Source organism: Panthera tigris, chromosome A3 (genome assembly GCF_018350195.1).
Source record: "Panthera tigris isolate Pti1 chromosome A3, P.tigris_Pti1_mat1.1, whole genome shotgun sequence".
Classification (NCBI taxonomy): domain Eukaryota; kingdom Metazoa; phylum Chordata; class Mammalia; order Carnivora; family Felidae; genus Panthera; species Panthera tigris.
Window position 1 is genome coordinate 107,030,619 of NC_056662.1, and position 23,739 is coordinate 107,054,357.

The 23,739-nt window shown below is 39.1% G+C and overlaps 1 protein-coding gene across 2 annotated transcripts in view; it reads left to right on the forward strand.

Moving 5' to 3' along the window:
* Window positions 1-226: 226 nt before the first annotated feature.
* Window positions 227-23,739, forward strand: part of THUMPD2 (THUMP domain containing 2) — a 35,669-nt gene continuing 12,156 nt past the window's right edge. Inside the window, exons 1-6 of one of the 2 annotated variants that reach the window (XM_042982108.1) lie at window positions 227-362; window positions 9,082-9,217; window positions 10,853-11,262; window positions 12,435-12,512; window positions 14,927-14,979; window positions 16,779-16,866. In XM_042982108.1, the coding sequence (XP_042838042.1) occupies window positions 237-362; window positions 9,082-9,217; window positions 10,853-11,262; window positions 12,435-12,512; window positions 14,927-14,979; window positions 16,779-16,866 (891 nt within the window). In that variant the 5' untranslated portion in view covers window positions 227-236. The remainder of the gene's footprint in view (window positions 363-9,081; window positions 9,218-10,852; window positions 11,263-12,434; window positions 12,513-14,926; window positions 14,980-16,778; window positions 16,867-23,739) is intronic. The other variant, XM_042982109.1, reaches the window with a different exon arrangement.

Sequence of the window (23,739 nt, forward strand, 5' to 3'; positions counted from 1 at the left end):
AGCAGTTAACCAAGGAGCCCCACAGCCACCCCTCCGAGCTGACCCGCTCCCCCGCCCCCCCACCGGCCCCACCGGCTCCCACCGGCCCCCACCGTCACCCCGGGTCTCCCTGACAACCCTAGCCTCTGACTCCACCCTGCCCCGCGGCCCCAGTGCCCGCCTCCGGGAGAGCCGGGACTCGCCGCGCGCGCCCCAGGCCACGTGACCCCAAGCGGCGGGCCCGCGCCCGAGCCGCAATGGCGGCGGTTCCTACAGATTCCGGTTCGCGGCCTGCAGCGGGCGCCCGGTTTTTCTGCACCGCGGGCCGCGGCCTGGAGCCCTTCCTGATGCGGGAGGTGCGGGCGCGGCTGGCGGCCACGCAGGTGAGTCGGCCTCGCTGCGCGCCCGGGCGGGAAGGAGGGCGGCCCTGCCCCCGTCCGCGCCGGGTCTCCCTCCCCGCCAGGGTCCGTGTAGACTCTGGAAAGCAAGAGCCTCGAGCCCCCCAGCTCTCAAGCCCCAGACCTCGGAGTTCTGACACGTCCTTTAATTACTGCAGGAAAGAATCGCCAGTCGTTCTCCCTTCCACATTACCGCGTATCTCTCATGCCTGTATTTTTTTTTAAGGCGGGAAGGAGTTTGAGGCAAGGTATTTCCTAGATTCTTTACAAGAAGGTACTTGATAGTGCCAATAGTTTAGACCCGTCACAAAAGCCTTTCTCCAGCCTTTAAATACAAGTACAGCCTTCAGGTTGTTACTGGACTTGTCTGTTTCCTGACAATGATGGTATTTACCCCATGGGATTGATACAAGGTGCGTAAAGTACACCTTAAACACCGAGTAAATAGTAGCTAAAAAAATAATAGTCTTGGAGGCTTCGCAGTCCAGCTTCTGGAGGGAAGTAACAATTGCTGGTGTTAATTTCAATGACATGAACAAGGTTTTAAACTTGAGTTTAGGTTCTAGAACATGCTGAGCTGGCTTCTTGAAAGCAGAGGGAAAAGATGTAATAGAAACAGACTCCACTGACTTGATGGGCTGTATATGACAGTGTGAATCATGTGTTTTTGTAAAAGGAAAGCTTACTAAATGAAATTGACCAGTCAGTCTTGCAGCCCCTATAGTGTTAGAAGCCACAAAAGGATTTTCTGCAATGAGGGAGTTGGGGGCATGGGGGATAGAGGGGGTCACGAAAAATGACATCAGCTTTATTAGATTACCAGCCACTTGTGGTTTTGGTCGCAGAATTTAATAGAGCGCTGAATACGGCTAATCTAAAAAAGCAACAATGTGGGGCGCCTGGGTGGCGCAGTCGGTTAAGCGTCCGACTTCAGCCAGGTCACGATCTCGCGGTCCGTGAGTTCGAGCCCCGCGTCAGGCTCTGGGCTGATGGCTCGGAGCCTGGAGCCTGTTTCCGATTCTGTGTCTCCCTCTCTCTCTGCCCCTCCCCCGTTCATGCTCTGTCTCTCTCTGTCCCAAAAAATAAAAAACGTTGAAAAAAAAAAAAAAAGCAACAATGTAAGAATTGCCCACATTGATTAAGCATGTTCTTAGGTCCTCAATCTGTACTCACCTGCTTAATTTTCACAACACTGTGAGGTAGGCTCTACATGTAACAGAAAAGGAAAATGAAGCACAGGTTAAGTCCAAGAAATTATTCAAGTCATGTAAAACGGCAGACCTGGGATTCAAACCCAAGCTGTGAAATCAGGCATGAGTATATAATCATGTTTAACCCAGGCAGGCCAGTACCCAGGTCCAGTTCCTTCCATTACATCATGCTGCACTGGTTTTTTGGTTTTGTTTTTGTTTTTTAATATTAACTTAGAGCTCTTAGTATGAAAAATAGAAGCCTTCACCCAACTGCAATACGTCGAATTACCAAAATTATCTTCTCTGCTTGTCCTCCATCTTCTCTAAAGACAAAATGAGATGTGAGGGGAGGGGGTCTCCTCACAGCAAAAAAGTTCAATTAATTATAGGGACAAACTTCTTGGCAATGAGAGGAATCAACCACAAGATTTGGGGATTCCCATATTTTGATTGTGCCTGTTTTAAGGACAGATATGCCTGGAAATGGGATCTGAACAAATAACTTCTGAAATGTCATCTCTAGTTCGCTCTCAAAGTTAAAGCAATCCCGAAAGAACAATGATAGCATCTAACATTTATAAAGCCCTTAAAACGTGTCCGACACTTTTATGTACATGATATGATTTAATCCACAGAAGAATCCTATGGGAGACGTCATTCCCCCCCTCTGTTTTACGAAGAAATAAAGAGAAAACTGATGCTCTGTGGTGGAGCTGGGACTTGTATCTGGATCTTTATTGCTTTGAAGCCCAGGTGCTTTACTAGTACACTAAATTATAGTGGGAAACTTCCCCGAAGCTTGTAAGTTATTTCTGTGACAGCGTGGAAAAGAGTATGTGTAGGGGCGCCTGGGTGGCTTGGTCGGCTAAGCGTCCGACTTCGGCTCAGGTCATGATCTCACGGTCCGTGAGTTCGAGCCCCGTGTCGGGCTCTGTGCTGACAGCTCAGAGCCTGGAGCCTGTTTCAGATTCTGTGTCTCCCTCTCTCTCTGCCCCTCCCCTGTTCATGCTCTCTCTCTGTCTCAAAAATAAATAAAAACGTTAAAAAAAATTAAAAAAAAAAAAGTATATGTAGATCTCAGAGGCAAAAAAACATGTGTTCAAATTTTAATCTTCCTTTCATAGATTTTTGAATTTGGGGTAAATACCCAAATTTCTGAGCCTCACTTTCCTTGGATAGAAAATGGAGAAGATTATACCTACTTTAAAGGATTAGAGCAAACCTTGAGATAAAAATTGATAGCACGTGTAGCACAATGTCTTGCAATTAGTAGGTGATCAATGAATGTTCCCAAAGAATGAATTGCACAGGAATACTTAAAACCATTCGTGCAGTAATAAGAGTGTTAGAAACTTTGATTTGCTTCAAGAAAAGTAATATTGTGAAGTCCGCGTTTATAAAATGAATTTAGAAGTGATTGTTTCCTTTTACAAATTAGTCACGCCTTTCTAATCGGTGTTTTAGTGGACGTAAGAATCACGCAGGGAGCTTGTTGAAAATGTGTGTCCCTAGTTGCCACCCCCCAAAACTTTTCTTTTGGTAGGAATGTACATAGCTCAGTCGTTTGCATTTTAACTTGCAAACTCTCCCTCCTTGGAGGACTGATGCAGGTGCTTCCTCCAACATGCAGCTTGCAAGAGAAAGTGTCCTGTGTATTCTGTTCAGCTTTTTATCACGGAGAATTTCAAACATACACGAAGTAGAATAGTGTGGTGAATCTCACGTGCTCACCGACCCGCTGCAACACCGATCCCACGGTGAATTCTGCTCCATTAATGCCCCTCCCGCTCCACCCATGTTATTTTGAGGCAAGGCCATATCACTTCATCTGTAAATGTTTGCCTATATAGTAGTCGTCCTTATCCATGGGAGATACATATTCCAGGACCCCCAGTGGATGCCTGAGAGCATGGATAGTACCAACCCTATATATACTGTGTTTTGCTATATATACATACCCATAATAAAGTTTAATTTTTAAATTAAGCACAGTAAGAGGTTAACAATAACTGAATAGGACATTATAAAAATATACTGTCATAAAACTTACGTGAACAAACATGTTTTCTTGCTCACTCTCCCTCTGCCCCTCCCTCCCTCTCAAAATATCTTATTTGTACTGTACTCACCCTTCTTGTGATGATGTGAGATGACAAAATGATGAGACGAAGCGTGGCGCATGACGTTAGGCTACTATTGACTTTCTGACGATACTTGATACTGCGGAAGGAGAATTGTGCTTGACGTAGCCTTAGGCTGTTGATCTTACGTCAGAGTGGGGGGGGCGGGGTCATCTGCTTGGGAACCACGCAGTTAAATGCAGTGACTGGTTAAACGCAGTGACGGCAGGAGGCTATACTGTGGATAAGGGGACTATTGTATATAATGAGAGGACGCACAGCATAATATATATAGTATAATATAGAAGACATCATACAATGGCTCTTTTTAAAAATATAGACCACAGGGGCGCCTGGGTGGCTCAGGCTCACAGCGCGCGGAGCCTGCTTCAGATCCTATGTCTCCCTCTCTGTGCCTCTCTCCCGCGCTTGCGCGCGCGCGCGCGCGCGCGCGCGCGTGTGTGTATGCGTGTACGCGCGCTTGCGCGCTCTCTCCCTCTCTCAAAAAAATTTAAATTAAAAAAAATATAAACCACAATATCATCACATCTAAAAATAATTCCTTATCAAATATCTAGTAAGTGTTTAAATCTCAACTTTCTCATAAATGTCACTTTTCTTTTTAAGTTTGTGTATTTGAATGAGGATTCAAATAAGGACCATGTATTGTGATTGATATTCTTTTAAATCTCGTTTGTTATAAAAAAAATTTTAAGTCTCTTTTAATCTGTAGATTTCCCCTCCATCTCTCCCCCACCGCCCCACCACCACCACCAGCAATTTATTATTTGTTAAAGAAGCAGGGTTGTTTGTTTATCCCATAGTCTAGAGCAGGGGTTGGCCAATTTTTTCTCTAAAGATCCAGATTGGGGTGCCTAGGTGGCTCAGTCGGTTAAGCTTCCGACTCTTAATCTCGGCTCCACTCTTGATCTCAAGGTGTGAGTTTGAGTCCCATGTTGGGCTCTGCACTGTGCATGGAGTCTTCGTGTAAAATAAAGGCCAGATAATAAATATTTTATGCTTTGTAGTTCACATATGTGGATCACTTGTTGTTCTTTATTGTTATTGTTTGTTTTTACATCCCTTTAAAAATGTAAAAACCATTCTTAGCTCACCAGGCCTCATTTTCTGAGCCCTAGTCTAGAGCTGTGGTGTCCAATAGGGTATGGTGGCTATTTTAATTAAAATATATGACAAAAAAATTCACTTTCTTAGGCACATTAGTCACATTTCAAGTGCTCAGAAGCCGTATGTGCTAGTGGTGACTGCATTGGACAGCACAGGTTATGGAATATTCTCATCATCACTGAAAGTTGTTGGACAGCACTGCTAGAAGTTCCCCTGACCTAAATATTGCTAATTGCATCTCCATGGTGTAGTTTAACATGTTTCTCTGTCCTCTCTATCTCCTATCAGTTGGAATCTTGTAAGTTGTATCTAGAGTTTGGTCAGAGTCAGATTAGATTTTTTTTCCACTTGGTGGTAGGGCAAACTTATTTATAGGTTCCTGGGTATTTTTAAATATTCAATTTATATTGTATAATTACGTATTTTTATATGTATAAAATATTTTATATACATACATATGTTTATTTTACCTAGATTACTTTAAAATTAAGAAAAATTAAGCTATAACAATGTATAATGTATTAAATACTGCTATTATAAACAATAATAGCAAGAACAGTTATTTTTAAGATAAAATTCAGTATAATAGAGGTGTGCCTAATACCAGCTAGCCAGAAAGGCCCTGTCAATGGATTAATTGGTCTTTATAAACCCACGTAGCAAAGACTTTTAACCCAGGACCTGAACTTGAATAAGCCAACCAATTTTTAATTTTTTAGTAGGGTCATGGTGATAGAAGGTAGTGGGGTAGAGCTAACCAGATAATTGGATTATTTCATAATTATTTTATTTAAAGGAGTAATTGTGTAGGTTGATATTTTTTAATATCCTATGCATTTCTTGCAGATTGAATGCTTTTTTAAAAATTAATTAAAATATATTTTGAATCCTTTCTTCTAAAATGAACCAAAAAACCTCATGTACCACCTCAGCTCTTCACTTAGCAATGTATAATTAATTCTAAAACTAAATGGCATTTGTAGAATTAGGAGAACTTTGGTATCTCCGTATCTTCCTATGCATTTTGCCAAGACTTAAACTTTTAATTTTTGGGTTAGACTTGAATGCCTGAATTTTAAAAGAAAGGCAAAAATGCTAACTTCTTAGATATTCTAGCTGATAACAGAAGTGTTTTTACTTTAATAAAGGCTGTTATTTCATCTTCGAAAGTGTTAGACATAAAACCAGCTGGTTTTAGACACTTCGTTATGATTTCATTCCAAATGGAAAAAACAGATTGTATATATAAATAAATTTTCAAGTAACAAATATTAGGGTGAAGTATTCTAAAATGCCACATTTCTCCCCTAAGTATTATAATTGAATATGATCAGTTACAAGCAACAAAGAAAAAGGTTAACACCAGCTTCAGCAGTTGTTGAAGTCATAAGCACCAAAATTCATTCTCCCCACTGCTTTAAGATATCATACTTCATCTTCACAAAGGGTACAACATTATAGTGCTTTCGTGTATATGATTATTTGATTCTCATAGTGACTGTTTAGCAATTTAGTAAACTACTTTTGATTACATGCTTATTACTTGTAAAAGGAATGTAGGCCTTACATTAATTTTTAAAGAAAGAAAATAATGTTGCTTTTGGTTTTGAGAATATATTTAGCATTTTAATGCTTCAAGACATTATTCTTATGATTTGATTCCCCCAATAAATTAAACCTTTTAGGCCCTCTCAATTAACTTGATTTTCAATCATGTTCTTTATTTGTTCTTCCCACCACCCCAAAACGATGATATTTTTAAAGGAAGTTTGCTGTGTAAATTGTTTCCCTTCATATTTCAAATAAGTAAGAAAAGATCTTTGTACAGTTAAATAACTATAAATTAATATCTAGATCACTGACTACTTAGATTAAAATCACTGGTCCAGATGTTTGCACTAGTTTGTTTATAGGACTTGAATCTTAAAACCATACATCTTCAGTAAAATACTTATTTCAATTACCCCATAATCTTGGCAACGTGTTTCATGTCTGTTAACTTGTTTTGTGATGGCTTTAATATCAGCTATATTTTTATGTCAGGTAACATAAAATCTAAATTTTTTAAAAGTTACTTTTTAAGGGGAGCCTGGCTGGCTCAGTTGGGTAAGTGGCCAACTTCGGCCCAGGTCATGGTCTTGAGGTTCACGAGTTCAAGCCCCATGTCAGGCTCTGTGCTGTCAGCTCAGAGCCTGGAGCCTGCTTCAGAATCTGTCTCCGTCTCTCTCTGCCTGCTCTCATTCTGTCTGTCTGTCTGTCTGTCTGTCTCTCTCTCTCAGAATAAACATTGAAAAAAAATTTTTTAATAAAAGTTACTTTTGAAAATTTTGTTTTCAAGTTCTAAGCATTTTGAGGTATATATTTCATTTTGACTTCATGGGAAACATCACCTTTGTAATGAGAAAGAAGTAAATTCTAGAAGCCAAAAGTTCTTATTTTAGTTACTTTCTTATGACCTTAAATATTGATTCCTAAACATTCTTCTCATTCCCTGCTTTCTCCATCTATCTTGGTCAGATGCATTGCTGGGGCTTTTATTTTTATTTGTTTCTCTGGCGTTACTGAGATATAATTGACATATACCATTATGTAAGTTTAAGGTGTACAACATGTTGATTTGATACATTTATAAATTGCAAATGATTACCACCAGAGCATTAACTAACACCCCTATCCAGTCACATAATTACCATTTACTTTTTTGTGGTAAAAACATTTAAGATCTATTAGTAGCTTTCAATTATATAATATAGTATGAGCTATAATCACCATGCTGTACATTAGATCCCCAAAACTTGTTAATCTTATAATGAAGTATTTGGGCTTTAATTGGTGTCAACCTAGGGCTTCCTCTGCAGATTCTTCTTCATCAAGCTAGAATGGTAACCCCAGAAATTACCATCCCCAGAGCTTAATTAGACCATGTCAGATCAAAAGTACAAAAACACTTGGAGTTCAAGTTCCCATTGGACGGGAGCTGCCTAAACACATGGGAAACCCCAAATTCCCCATTACCTCAGTTCTAGGAGATAACTTAGAACCATATTAATCAGCTGATGGCCACTGCTAAAAGGAAAACTTTAAGGCATTCCACATCCATCCTGAGCTTGAGAGGGTTGGGTTGACTCCAAAAGTTTTAGGACCTTATTGGTATTGAGATCCATTTCCCATACCTCACTAGACTCTATAGTTAGTGCATTTTTCATTTTCTTTCTTCTCTGGCTTTTACCACATATCCATCTTGCCTCCAAAACCTCTTTCCGGTGATGCATATTTCTTGCTGTTATCCCTTTTCCAGTTCCACAGCCAAGTTTCATTATTTCTACCTTGGTAGTCTCCTTCTTCCTCTGACATCACATTCTACACTCAGTACTTTATGCCTCTTCCAAAGTAATTTTTTCTGCTAGCTAATTCAGTGCTGTCATAGCTTTCATCAAAAGTCTGTAATGGTTGACCATTACCATCTGGGGTACTCAAATTTTCACGACCATTTATCAAGCTGGTCTGAGCTACACCATCCATCCACCTGACACTATCAATCAGTGCAAACAGCAAATTTTGCCATGCTGACTTACACTTTACTTCAGCCAGGCTGTCACTCCCACCTCTGCGTCTTGCCCTTTGTTCTTCTGTTAAAATCTCTCTTCTCAAATCTTGCAGAGTTCTTTCCCAAGACTTTTACTAATGATGGTTCCATAATCAGTGCTACTTATTGTACATACAGCTTATCAATGCATTTACATATTAACTTTTTTATTTGGGGTTTAATTCAAGTTATTTTCTGGTAAATATTATATTTTAATTTGTATGTCAATACGTACGTGTTACATTATTATTCATCTTTAGGATTTATTTTGCATGTTTCCTGGTAGACCACAAGGTAGGTGTGTAATAAATCCCTACTGATGATGTTAACCTTGGACTAGACGCCTGATTTGTCCTAGAAGTGTACTTTACAAATGGTAACATGGCACAGATTATGATCTTGGTCACTGTGTGACTTCATACCGGTTATTTAACCTATCCAAGCCTCAGTTTCATAATCCGAGAAATGGGGGTGATAAAATCTACCATAGAAGTTTGTTATAAGGATGAGGGGGAAAATGTATTCTGAGTGCCTAGTAGCATGTCTGACAAGTAGTACATCTTTCAGAAATGGTTGTTTATTGTTAATCTAGATGCTATGTTTTAATTCATTTAGAGGGGAAAAGGGAAATGATTCTTACTCTGACACAGGACTACATTAATCTTTTCTGTCTCTAGGTTGAATATATTTCAGGAAAAGTTTTCTTCACCACCTGTTCTGACTTAAATATGCTGAAAAAATTAAAATCTGCAGAAAGATTATTTTTGCTGATTAAAAAGCAGTTTCCACTTAATGTTTCTTCTGTAAGTAAAGGTACAGTATATGCCTATTGCTTTTACCCACATGATATATTGTACTCCAAAGTTTTCTGCTTGATAATTAATTTGTATCCATTTCATATTTTTAAGATTCATTCATAGCTGTGGAATCACCAATTATGTATTTTTCTGTATTTCCTGAATACTATCACCATATTAATCATATTATCACCTAATTGTGTCTCTTTGCAACCTGCTACCTATTTTCTGAGTCACATTTCTTCTGTTTTAATTATGATCAGACACCTTCTCTAAAGATACATGTGATCAGTTGCTTCTGTTTAGATTTAGAAGTGTATAATAACCCGGAATGCATGGTTTTAATAAGTTGATCAAAACTATCACTTTGTACTTTTTAACTGATGAATTATATAATTGGAAAAAATACTATGTTATAAAATTTCCTATTTGGGTGACCTTAAATTTAAAGTTTTGAATAAACTTACGCCCATTAATAAAGCATTACAGCTAAAGGGAGTTAAGAGATTCCCTCTTCGCTCTCTAATTTTACACACATGCTGCTAAAATAATTTAAGGATCTTAATAGAAGCACCAAAAATAGTCAGATACTGCTAGACTAAACATTGCCTTAAACTTCATTTTAATTGCTGATCGTGCACAAGAGATCATGTAATATTACAGTCTGCACTAAACTGTGTCGGTAAAGATATAAATGGCAAGAAATCAAGACAGGGCAGAAATGTGGTTTTAAAGCAAATCCTAAGGTGTTATACCATGGGGTCGATATAATTTCATCCCAACATTCTACATTCTCATCTTTAGAGAACACTGTAATTATTGTTGGGTCATCTCGATGACCCTTCTTCATCGAAAAAAGATTACATTGTGTTGCGCATGCTGACAGTCCCTAACTTATGAATGGGTTGTGTATCTGAAGTGTTGCTTTATGAAAACTCATTTTATGATGTATGCTAGTAGTGTATGGTTTAAGATAGTCTCAAGATTCATTTGCTCTTGTTTCAAAGCTTTGTTGTGCAATTTATTCTGTTTTTTAACTTAGTTTTTATAGGCAAGATCTGCATTATTTCAAAGATCAATACATACTCTAGGCCTATGCTTATATTGAAGATATAGATATATATTATCATAAGACAAATGATCTTGCTAAAATACATGATAATTCTATAGGATTTTAAAATAATTTGATATTAATTATGAAATATAAGAATGAACTTTAGTGCCGCCTGGGTGGCTTGGTCGGTTAAGCGTCCGACTCTTGGTTTCGGCTCAGGTCATGATCTCACAGTTTGTGATTTGGAGCCCCACGTCGGGCTCTGTGCTGCCAGTGCTGGGCTCTGTGCTGCTGGTGTGGAGTCTGCTTGTGATTCTCTCTCTCCCCGCCTCTCTCTCTGCCCCTCCCCCCTCACGCGCTGACTTGTTCTCTCTCAAAATAATAAACTTTGTTTAAAAATAAAGAATGAACTTTATCCTGCACAATATTTTTATGTTAAATTATATAAACTCCAGGTGAAGGTGAATTCACTATTCATGTAGCAGTTTAATAAAACTGATTTTAAAGAAATAAAGGTAATGGAATTTGGGGGTGATGGATGTAATAGACTGTCTTTAAAGCTTCGATAGAGGATTAACTGACATCTTACTTATTTAGGAAAAATATTAAGTGAGATACAGAGACTTATAAATGATGATCCAGAAAGTTGGTTGAATGCCATCTCAACTTGGAAAAATCTTCTTGAACTTGATGCAAAAAAGGACAAACTCTTTCAAAGAGCTGCTAACCCGCCAAAAAGAAAAGTGGAGGAAAATGACATCATCAATGCTAAGAAATTAAAAACAGAACAATCGCAAGAGTTACAAGAGAGTGGGGAATGCCTGCTGGAAAAGCAAACAGAAGAAGAAACACAGGAGCAAGGAGATTTTTTCACTGAAAGAGAAAAATCTCAAGAAGCATTTCAGAACGATGTAGTAAAAGCAGCTGATGCCAAAAACCAGAAGGACTTGACGTTCAGAGTTTCCTGTCGCTGCAGTGGAGCTATTGCAAAGACCTTTACTGCACAGGTACACTTACCTCCCAAGGTGGGGTTCCATTTTCTCAAAGAATTAACTACTCCTTAGCTTTAAAATGAGATGACAGCCTTTCACGGAACAGTTAAGTAGGCCGAGGCACATCACTAGGCCTAATGTCATGTAATTAAATCTCTTTAAAAAATGCATTCTTTTTTTTTTAATTTTTAATGTTTATTTATTTATTTTGAGAGCACGGGAAAGGGGCAGAGAGAGAGAGACAGGGAGAATGCTAAGCAGGCTCTACGCTGCCAACACAGAACCCAGTGCAGCGTTCAAGCTCACAGAAGGTGAAGTCGTGACCTGAGCCGAGATCACGAGTCAGACGCTTAACCGACTGAGCCACCCAGGCGCCTCTAAAAATGCATTTGCCTTTTTAACTTCACCTCAGATGCTTTAAGAGTAATAGTATGCCATTCCATGTAATCACCTCCGTTTTTTCCTTTCTCACTCAAAGTTTCCCTTAAACTCATAGGTATTCTTGACGTTTGGAAATCCTGTGTTATTGTCCTAACCTTTTGGGTTTTCTCTTCAGTTCAGTCCTGTGTTTATTAAATGGCTGCTCTGCGCTCTGCCTTGTGTGCGTGATTGTCACCAGGACCCAGACTGCAAATACACAAATGCACAAGACACTCGAGGTCTCCGTGGGAGTGAATACCACGGTTTCCTTCAAAACGCTTTATTACTCGGCCCTTACAAAGTTCAGTGATGTCAGGGGGCAAAGGTCTGAGTCCTTTCACCAGCCTTAAAATCAGATAAACCCTAAAGTTTGAGTCTAATGCTACTGTTCTGGTAATTTGTAAACATATAGGATTGTAGTTGCTAAAATAGTTCATCTTTCACTTTGCATTTGTTTGCTAAAACCCACAATGACCATTTTTATCGATTCACGATCTGGTTATTTCAGCTCTCTCAAGTTACAAGAAGACAGATTACACATGAGGAAGCATCAGTGCCATAAGATATTTTGGGGGGTTGAAGAGGTCAAATGCAGCCTGTTTGCCTTGAACAGAAAATGCTTTAGTGTCATATTCTTATATTGCAGCCCTAAGTTACCATCAAATAGTCTGACCTGATTTTTCTGCATGCTCTCTTAGTTTTTGCTTACATTTAAACATAAAATTTTCAGTTTTAGTGCTCCTTTCTGTAACTTTCTGCTTTTCCAGGAGGTAGGAAGAATAACTGGAATTGCTCTTATGAAACAGTTTGGATGGAAAGCAGATTTGAGGAATCCAAATTTAGAGGTACTGAATGTTCATTTTATCCTCTGTGCCTATAACCTAATTGTTTAAAGACCACGTCAGCTATCCTTATTGTACTTTTCAGTTTTGCTTCAGAGTTTTTAAAAAGCATGTCTGCATGGATCCAGCAGTCTCTTTTCTCTTTAATAGTGGAGTAGTGCAGATAATTTTCCTAGTATTTTTCACTGTAAAAATGTCTTATCCAAATAAGATGTTTGGGGGTGGAATTATTTTACCACAGTTGAATTTTAGAGATGACCTCTACAATCACTAGAATATGTAACAAATCTCTAAAATAGAAAATTCTATAAATAAATAAATAAATAAATCTAGCTAATGTTAAAAAAAAAGGAAAATGAATAGAAAACAAAAATGCCCACTCAAAATTCAATAGTATGTTAATATGGCTTTGTTAGGATTCTGGGATTATGTTTTTCTTTTTTTTCTCTATTTTCAAAATTAATTTAATTAGGTTTCACTGTTTTTCATTGGAACAAAGTAAAACACTTATATGGGCAAACCAATGCTAGCCATAGAAAATATTCTTCACTTTTTTGAAAGCCATCTGATAAATTTGACAGGTGGTTTAGTCCTTTTCATAATTCATTGATTCATAAATTTATTCTTATATAGCTTTAAATAGAATAATAGCTGGCCATATTAGAACATTTTGTGTTATTTCATTTTTTAATGTTTCTATTTGGTATTTTCACTTTTACAAAGTAATGCCTGGTGTATGTCCTTCATTACTGTCATGAAAAATATTTTGACCCCAAGAATGTTGTAACATGAGGGGGTCCTCCTCCCAGTTCCCCGCTCCAGTTCCCTTATCTTGTGCTTTGCCAGTTTCAGTCTCCCCATTTCCCCTTGGCCCCATCTCACTGTCTGAGAATTAGTTTCCTCATAGTTTTAGCTCCTAAATAAATATAGCTAATTTAATTCCTATCAGTATTTAATGTAATTAATAATAGCTATTATTGGTAGAAATAACACAGAGCAAAATTGACAACAGTAAAATCACACAGTAAAATTTGTGAACAAAATTAACAGAAGAATCAAATCTTAACAGATTTTATTTGATAAAATTAATAGAAAAATTATAGTGGGAGAAGCTATTCTCAATAATATTTGATATATAAAAATATTAGTGTATCTTATCTTTAGAATCAATTTTAAATATAAAAGAATCCTAATAAATACTTTTGCTAAAATGAATAATGCAAAACATTGGAAAGTTTACTTTGCTGATCAAGGATTTAATGGACTAACTGGAGTCCATTCCAGATCATTCGGTATGTAATAAAAATTTGTCAATATTGGAGTAATTCTGATTAAACTATAGAGTAAAAATAACTTTAGGGTGAAAGTATCAGGGATCAAATGCTCTTGAGATCAAACAACGAAGTTAGAATATTCCATAAACTTCATCAAACTATACAAAAGTAAGATTCTAACTTTTAAAATTTAATTGGGCTACTAATTATAACTTGAGACATTTAAATCCTCTTTGTGGCCTAACAGAAGAAGGGTAATGGAGAGAAAGAAACTCACCCATGGATAACGGAGAGAGAAAACATTACCCTTGCTATAATATCTTTGGCCTGAAGAAAATTTTGTTACCCTGGAAATATGTGTAGCCTATGATGATCCTGTGTGACCTCAACTCTCAATTTGAAGTTAAAATTAAGGTGGGAAGAATTAAGGTTAGAAAGTCTTCTCTAACCCCAAATGCTGAAAAGTCTGACCCAGTCATAATTCAGAGAACCCCAGGGAGGAAAGAACCCAAGATGTCTTCAGAACATGATTCTCCATATATAATACCTTGTATAATGAACTATCCTCAGAATCTTCCTATGGAATGTACTGAAAATTTACTTTGCCTGTGCCCAAGAAAAAATATTATAGTGGGGCACCTGGGTGGCTCAGTTGGTTAAGGATCTGACTTCGGCTCAGGTCACGATCTCACAGTTTGTGAGTTTGAGCCCCGCATCAGGCTCTGCATTGGCAATGCGGAGCCTGCTTGGGATTCTCTCTCCCTCTTTCTCTCTGCCCTTCCCCGACTTGTGCTCTCTCTCTTAGAATGAATGAAAAAATAAAAAAATTAAAAAATAAAATAAAATAAAATAAAATAAAATAAAATAAAATAATATATATTTTATTTATTTTATTTATTTTTTATTTATTTATTTTTTACATTTATTTATTTATTACATTTTATTTATTTACATATGGACATTTTTCCATATATTTAAACAAGGCCTTAGAATTTTTTTAATATAAATTATTTAAAAAATTAAAAGTAAAATAAAAGATAAAATTTAGATTATATACAGCTTCAGAATAGAAGTTTTCAAATTGTCAGTGTATTTGGTAATGCATTTCCTGTTCTGTTCTAACTTCTCTATTTGTTCTTTCAGATCTTCATACATCTAAATGACATTTACTCTGTGTTGGGAATCCCTGTGTTCAGGTAGATACTGTTCTGTAAGCTTCTGGTTTGTCCCTTAGAGTTTGTGAAAGTAAGAACTTTATGCTCTTATTTATAGTATAAGACATCGATGTAACAGAGCGGGGCTAAGGACAAAGCATCAGAGTTCTCTGCTTGAGCCAGTAAAGTGTTTTTTTAGTACATAACGCATATGATTTAATCTGGCCAGTTAGAGCTCTAAAAGATTTGATTATAATCATGCACTGATTACATGATTCGTACTGAAAAATTATATCTAATTATTTCTATTATTAAATGATTTTCACAGGCCCTTAGTCTGTTGGCATCTGGAGTTTTTATTAAAATAGAAAATACAGCACATTTCTTAAAATTCACGTTTACACATTCTACAAATTTTATTGCCATTATTCTTTTATCGTGGGAGAGTATTTCCAACTTTTATTTTTATTTTTTAATTATTTTTTTAATGTTTATTTTTGAGAGAGAGAGAGAGAGAGAGAGAGAGAGAGAGAGAGACAGTGTGAGCGGGGGAGGGGCAGAGAGAGAGGGAGACACAGAATCTGAAGCAGGCTCCAGACTCCGAGCTGTCAGCACAGAGCCCGATGTGGGGCTCGAACTCATGAACTGTCAGATCGTGACCTGAGCAAAGTCAGATGCTTAACCGGCTGAGCCACCCAGGCACCCCTATTTCCAGTTTTTAAAATCTACTTCAGGTATCTCTCTAATCTTGCAGGGTACTATATAATAATAAATGCAAATGATTCATTTCCTTATTTCAAAATATCTGTTGAACACTTACATAACAGGTATTTTTCTAGATGCTTTAGGAAGAGAGAGCTAGTTGGATGAAAACAGTGATTTCCAGTTCCTTGGAAGCATGTAGGTATTGTTGGCATCTTAATGAAAAACATTTTGTATGCACATCCCTGTTTACGTAGTATAATGTGATTTAGATACCCTTTTTCTAGATTCTAGGCATGGAATATTTTCAAAGATTATAAAAATTCTATAGGAATACCCCATTTTCCCTAAGCTCACATTTATGCATCTGTAAGCCCAAAGCAGGGTGTAAAAAAAGAATGCTTAAGGTTATTGTAATAGCTTTTATCAAGCTTGCTTTTTCATTACATTGGAAAGATAGAAATAATATTTTGAAAACCTCCATCAAATCTGGAAACATTGATAGTAGCAGTAATGAAGCAAAGGATAAAGTATGCGGTGGTACATAATGGAGGCCAGTGAACTCATCTGGGAGATGTCTGCTTCAGCCTTTCATTCCATAAATTATTTTAGACAATGCAATGTCATGCTTCATTTCATCTTTTGAGAAAAGATGCAAATGAGCAAAAAGCAAACTTACAAAAGGGATTTTTTTCTAGAAAACAAATTTCAAGGGTTAGCATCCATTCAGCCCTACTTTCCATACCGCATCTCTATCACAGTATGTTCCTCTTGATGACTCCAGCAAGAAAAGGTCTATTCCACATGGGAAGACAGGGAAGTATATTAACACTTGAGAAATACTTCCCTCATATGTGATTAGATTTTTCTAAGTTAAATACCTAAGAGTTTAAATTTCAGTTGTCTTACAAATGTACCTTTCTGAAATACCACACTGGCTGGTCAGACGAGGTGCCAATGAAAAAAGGGATTTTTGTCATAAGGTTAAAATATTCTGTAACTTAGGGGAACTTAGTGTATGTTAGATGAATATATAAAGAGGAGGTCACAGATACGACAGGTTAATCAGTTTGTTTATATCACACTTTTCTTTAACATACAGTAATGTTGGGTACGTCATCAGGTTCTTTTCTTTGTAGGATTCCTTTGGCCAGCCGAGCTTACATCAAGACAGCAGGCCTGAGGTCTACCATAGCATGGGCACTGGCCTCTCTGGCTGAAATTCAGGTGAGGAAGTGTTTTCATCTTACGATAGCAAGGTCCTTTCCGTAATCAACTGATTGATGGGCATCTTGGTTGCTTGTTTGTTTTTTCCCTTCTTTTCATTTCTCTTTTTCTTCTACCCTTCTCTTTCTCTTGCCATTACACTTCTGAACTGCTACAGCGATATTTTTATATATCGTTGAACTTCTGAGAGTGTTCTGGCTATGAAAATGCTGAGTCCAAAGATAGCTGCGTTTTTATGATTTCTAATCTTTCATGGCACAATCATGTGGTCTGTAAATCCTCCACTTCTTAAAATTTAAGTTTTTCTCTGTGACCAAGATCTTGATAATTTTTGTGAATGTTCTGTGGACATAAGAAAGTAATTTTATTTTTTAGTCAACAAATGTCTGCTATATTAATGTTTTACTATCTGCACGATTCTGAAAGAGGTATTTCAAAATCTCATCATGTTACCGTATTTGCATTTTTGCTAGTCGTCAGCTGTGGTCTAGTTTGGTATATGCACATTTATGACTTACTGTTTCATCAGGAATGGTGCCTTTTCATTGTCACATAAAGTTCTCTTTATCTTGATTAGTGAGTTTAAACTTAAATTTCATTGTGTCTTATTAATGGTTTTTTAGTCCTTTCTTTTTCTTTGCATTTGCTGCATTTCTTTGCCATTGCTTTATTTTCAGCTTTGTTTTCAGTGTGTTTGTTTGTATGTTTGTTTGTTGTTTTGTTTTTTATACGAATACCCAGCTCTGTTTTTTGTTTTTTTTTTTTAATTTTTTTTTAACGTTTATTTATTTTTGAGACAGAGAGAGACAGCGCGTGAACAGGGGAGGGGCAGAGAGAGAGAGACAGAGAATCCGAAACAGGCTCCAGGCTCTGAGCTGTCAGCACAGAGCCCGACGCAGGGCTCAAACTCACAGACCGCGAGATCATGACCTGAGCCGAAGTCAGACACTTAACCGACCGAGCCACCCAGGCGCCCCTACCCAGCTCTGTTTTTATCCCATTCAATGGTCCCTGTCCTCCAGGGAGGGAATTCAGTGTTTATGACACACACTTGATTGTGTTCCTCCTATTTTACTCTGTTTACAACTTCTGACACTGTTTGTTTTTACTGGTTTGATCAAGTTACTTGATAATCACTTCATTGCTCTCCTTGAGGTTGGAAATTATACTTTATTGTTCTGTTCCACTAATGGTTCAGGTTGCCAGCTCTCTTAATTAGACACGTGGGACTCTGCTGTTGCTTTAAAACAAGATATCAACTCTTTCCTGTGTCAGGACACTGTTTTTACCACCCAAATACTCTAAGCTTACCCTCTTCCCTAGCACAGTATGAGGCCTCTTGAGTACTTTTCTTCTCTTCTCCTGACCCCCCTTTACTGCTCCCTACAATGAGACCTTTGAAACGTTTTTGCACCCTTCCACTATCAGCCCCCAACTACTAGATTGTAGTAAATTATTTATCACATGTAAGAATTTCCCTTGCAATACACCCCTTGTGTTTCAAAAGTTCTTATTTAGCACTTACATTACACAGCCTGTCCTTAGTCATTAAGGTATCACTGTGCACACACACACACACACACACACACACTTTTTCGTATAAGCAAAGACGTGTTCCAAGGTGTATCATTCCTCCCCACTGTTCTTCCCTGTTTGAGGTCTCTGCTCTGGTTTATTTGTCACTTGGTCAAAGTCTTTTCTTAGGCAATTTCTTCAAGTGTGGTGTCCAAGTAATACATAGTCAGAAATTCCTATACAGCCTCAAATTTGTTTTTCATCCTGGGGTACAGACCCATCTTGGCTGGCTTTAAGAGTTGTGTCAGTCCCCTGCCCTCAGAGGTCTGTAGACGCTGTCCCCTTGTCATTTAGTTTCCTGTGTTCCAGGTGAGTGGTATGTGCCAGTAGGATTTCCTTTTCCTTTAGAGCTGCTTAGGGGCTTGTAAGACTTTTCTCTTTAATCCTCCAAAGTTTGGGCATATTAGCAGGATATACTTAACATATGTGTGTTTTCTATTCAGCCCAAGCTGAGTTCTAATTCTGGTTACACCACTTCCTAGAAAACTTTGGGCAAGATATTTATATTTAACATCTGCGTGCCTCAGTTTCTCATTTGCGAGATGAAAATAACAACCTCCTAGGATCATGTGAGGATTAAGTGAATTAGCATGAATCAAATGGTTAGAACAGTGTGTGACATATAGGAGGTGTTTAAGTATTCCCTGCTGCTATGCCAGTAGTAACTGTAATAATTACAAAAGTTATTGTTACTATTTCTCTGGCTCAGGCACTCTTTCTTTCATTATTTAATTATTATTGTCCCGGCTGTTTTGCTTTAGTGGCTTTTACCTTAAACTACTTTCTTTTCCTGCTTCCGAGATTATAAACACGTTAAGCCTCCTGGAGCTAGTCTCCCAAGTTGCCTATCCTCTCTCCAGAACATGGTTTCCGTCTTTCCATAGTTTGAGTCTACGTTTTGACTTATTCTTGAATGTTATCTTCCAGGCTATAACAGGAGTCATAGAATCATGTTCTCCTTTATTCATTGGAGTGTTTTAGCTTAGAAATCATTGTTTTTTAGCTTTGAAAAGTTGTGTGTGTACTACATCTGAATATCTCCAGAAGCCCTTACCTCTTTTCTTCAGATACTTACCTGTCTCCTCCAGGAGTTCTATTTCATTAGATGTATGTTCAGATTGTTCTGTCCGTTTACTCTCTCACTACTGGTGGACCCCTACCCTTTAGATTTACCTTTTTTTTTTTTTTTTTTTTTTTTTTTGGCTCACTGGGGGTCAATTGTGGTTACTAAAATATTTGAAATGGCTAAAATCCTAAAAGTGCTACAAGGCAAGTGGATCTGTGGCACTACCGGGCTTGGCAGTGGAAGGAGAATCTGTCAGCCGTGCTGAAAACTTTTTCTAGGTGAACACTTTTCTGTTCACTGGTCTCCCGGCACATCTGTAGATCTCTGAAGACCGGATTCTCCCCGGTTGCAGTGACTTCCCCGTCTGGGCTCCAGTGCTCGTCTCTAATCCCCCATCCAGCCTTGGCAAAGAGGCCCCATGGAGTTCCTTCTTCCAGGACCCAAACCAAGCCCAGGGCTTCTCTTGGCATTAGTTGCCTCCAGGTCTGAGCATCACTTGGGCTCAGGGGAAGTAAAGAGCTTGGAGGTGAGAGAAAAGAAGAAAGCTGCTTTAAGATTATCATGTTCCCAGAATCCATGATTTTCTTTGTTATTTGATTTTAATCTTTAGTCCAAATCTCTTTTAGTCTAAGGAGAGAGTTACCAAAACGCCAGTGATCTCACCACAGTTTATATAACAACATGTATATATGTGTGTGTGTGTGTGTGTATTATATAAATATAAATTTATATAACCACGTACAAATTTGAAATGTTACCTTTATCTTGATATAAACATCCATTTGTCCGAAAAGTAGAAAAGTAAATTAAATATATCCAAAGATGATGCTTGTTAAAATTTTCCCTTACTGTCAGTTTGCCTTGCCAGAACCGAGAGTAAGGAATGTTTCTCTAAATGTGACCACCAGCATCGGAATGTTAAAGCATGTAAGAAGTAGCACAGCACAGTTGTTTTGGAGGAGTTTAGTAAAGACCCACAGTGTGAACGATCCCAGTACTCAGCCTTGATCCAGTCCCCTCTAGGGAGCATGGTACCCAGAGCAGTGCGTAGACAGTTCAACCTTGGGTAAGCCAATGCTATTAGCACTGACATGTAAACATGAGCATGTTAGATATTTTTCATGTTTACCACACACTGTTCTCCTTCCTACATATCCTCAAAAGGAAGGGGCCCCTGGGTGGCTCAGTCAATTAAGCGTCCAACTCTTGATTTCAGCTCAGGTCATGATCTCGTGGTTTGTGGGTTTAAGCCCCACATCAGGCTCTGAGCTGGCAGTGTAGAGCCTGCTTGGGATTCCCTCTCTCTCGCTGCCCCTTCCCCACTTGTGCTTTCTCTCTCTAAATAAATAAATAAAACAAAAAAAAATCCTAATAAGGGAAACCAAGTTCTGTAAGTTTTAGTTATTAATATAAGCACACAGAAATACTTGTCTGTTTCTGCCTGTGTACCCAAATGTCACAGCAAGACAAGGTCCTATGATAACGTAAAGACATTTATAGATACTAAGGTCAGGTTACCTCATTCAGCGAGGACCATGTTGGAGAGAGGAAGAGCACAGTGTTTGACACATATCAAGATCTTCATAAAAATTAGTTCTCATACCATTGTTATTTTTGACTAAATTTTAACTAAATTCTTTCTACTTGCCGCCCCTTCGTGGGGGCATCCGTAGGATACTCTCCTTAGAATTTCCTGCTGGAGCTTTCCCTCTCCTGAAGGACATTGTGTTTCTTTCCATTAGGTGTCCTCTGGCTCTGACCGAAACCTGGCTGTCCATTGAGGGCTCTGCTTCCTCTATAGACCTATCAAGGGACCAAGGGCCTGGAGGTGGTAGGTGTCAGCTTGAGCCTCTCTGCTCTTCTGCCCAGAACCTCTCTGTGCCTTTGAAGCACGTGCCGGGAAGTTATCCCAGTCGTTGGCAGACCTCTCTTCTATCATTTCTAACAGAGTATAGGCCACTATGCCTGTCATAGTTCTTTATGATGTCAGAATCCGCTCTGTAACCTGACCCTTTAGTGTCTTGGCTTCCCTACCTCTGACGATCTGCCCTGCTCAGATCCTGTACCTCATCGTGCCCAGAGGCTGAATCTCAATTTCAAGAACCCTGCTCTTAGCCCCTTCCTCCTTCCCGTTCAGCTCCTCTGGCGCCCTGCCACACAGTTCCTTAGCCCCCGCAGGGGGTTAGTCATTTGCCCTCACCACCCTCCATCGCTCCTCACCCGTCCTCATCGCTGCTTCACGGCTTGGATTCTACGTTCTACCATGACAGTCATTTCCTTGCCCACGCTTTTCACTCTCCTGCTCCTTATTTGACTTAAATACTGGAATCAGCAGAGAACGTCAGCGGGTTCTCCTCACCGAATCTACCAGCATGCTGGAACCTGCACCCACATGCTTTGCCTCATCGCCATCACAACAAGGGAGCTGTCCTTGTTTCACTCCAGTGCTTGGGGACCGGACTCCATCACCTCGTGCCCACTCGAGGACTTTCTCTCTGCTGCGCATGCCCATCAGCACATATACTTGATTTAGTATCTTGTAATTTAAGAAAATAGCCCTTTCCTGAACCCACATGCTCCTTCTCTGCTTCCCCTTACAGAAAAACTCTTAAAAATAGTTGTCCATATTTGGTGTCGCCACTTCCTCCCGTCCCCTGTCTCCTGTGCCCGCTTCCGTCAGGCTGTCATCACCAACACGCCACTGACACTGCTCATCGCACTTACCTGTTAGCACTTTGATACTGTCATCACTCTCCTTGTTGAAACATGTTTCTCCACTTTTTTTGGAACACCGCTCTGGTTCTCCTCCTACATCAGTATGTGCTGCTGTCAGTATGCAAGGCTGAATCTTCATCTACCAACATCTATACTTAGGAGATCACCAGGGTCCAACCCATAGACTTTTCTTTTTTAACTTCTCTCACATTCTCGATGACTCATGCAGTTCTGATGCTTTAAATATCTATCGTTTATGACTAACACTGAGTGTTCCCAACTTCATGTCTGTAGCCTGAACCTCTCCCCTGAACTCCAGACCCATATGTTCAACAAATCACTTGACATCCATACTTGCTCTAAGAGGCGTCTCAAAATTTAACCTGTCCAGAACCGTACTCCCGTCTCCTTCAAAGCTTCTCCTCCCCATCTCTTCCCATCTCAGTAACAGGGAAGTCCATTCTTCCCATTGCTCAGGTCAAAACCTTTAGTCATTTCCAACTATTGTCATTCTTTAACATTCCACATCCAGTCCATCCCATTGGCTCCACCTTTAAAATATATCTAGAATGTAACCACTTCTCATCACTTGTACCAATACCACTCTTAATTCAAGTCACCATCATCTCTTGCCGGTGTCCCCTAACTAGCCTCCCTTTTAACACTCTTACCCTTCTCTGGTCCATTCTCAGCAGAGCAGCCAGAGTGAGACCTTTGAAGTGTAATGTCCTGTTACTCCTCTGCTCAGATCCTTCCAGTCGTTTCCCATTCTTCAGAAGGCAACCAGAATCCTTACTGTACCTACAAGATGTGATGTAATGAGACATCCCTCCCCCATAACGGGAAAAATTAGTTTTTTCTCCAAATTTCCTGTTTTCCCAGGCACAAGTAGGATTACACTTTCTTTGCCCCTTCAAACTGCGTGTGTCATGTGACTGACATGCTTTAGCCAGTTAAATGTTGGTGGAAGTAATGTGTCTCATTTCTAGATGGCACCTTTAGGAAAGTATACGATTTGTCATGCTTCTTTTTCCCCTCTGATGGCAGGGCTCTGGATGGTGACCACTTCATGAGTTTGGCTTCCAGAAGCCCCAGATGTCCTTCTGTGGAGATGTAGCATTAGCTATGTGTTGTTTTCAACCTCTGAGATTTGGGGATTGTTACTACATGCAGCATAACCCAGTCCATCTTTTTTTTATATATATATTTATTTATTTATTTTTGAGAGAGAGAGAGACAGAATGTGAGTGGGGCAGGGGCAGAGAGAGAGAGACACACAGAATCCGAATCAGGCTCCAGTCTCTGAGCCTTCTGCACAGAGCCTGACACAGGGCTCAAACCTACAGACTGCAAGATCATGACCTGAGCTGAAGTCGGAACGCTTAAACGACTGAGCCACCCGGGCGCCCCATAACCCAGTGCATCTTGACGGAATAGCCTATCTCTAATGTGAACACCACATTTTCCATCTCACTCACTGTGCTTTGGCCACACCAGTGACCTTCCTAATCTTCATA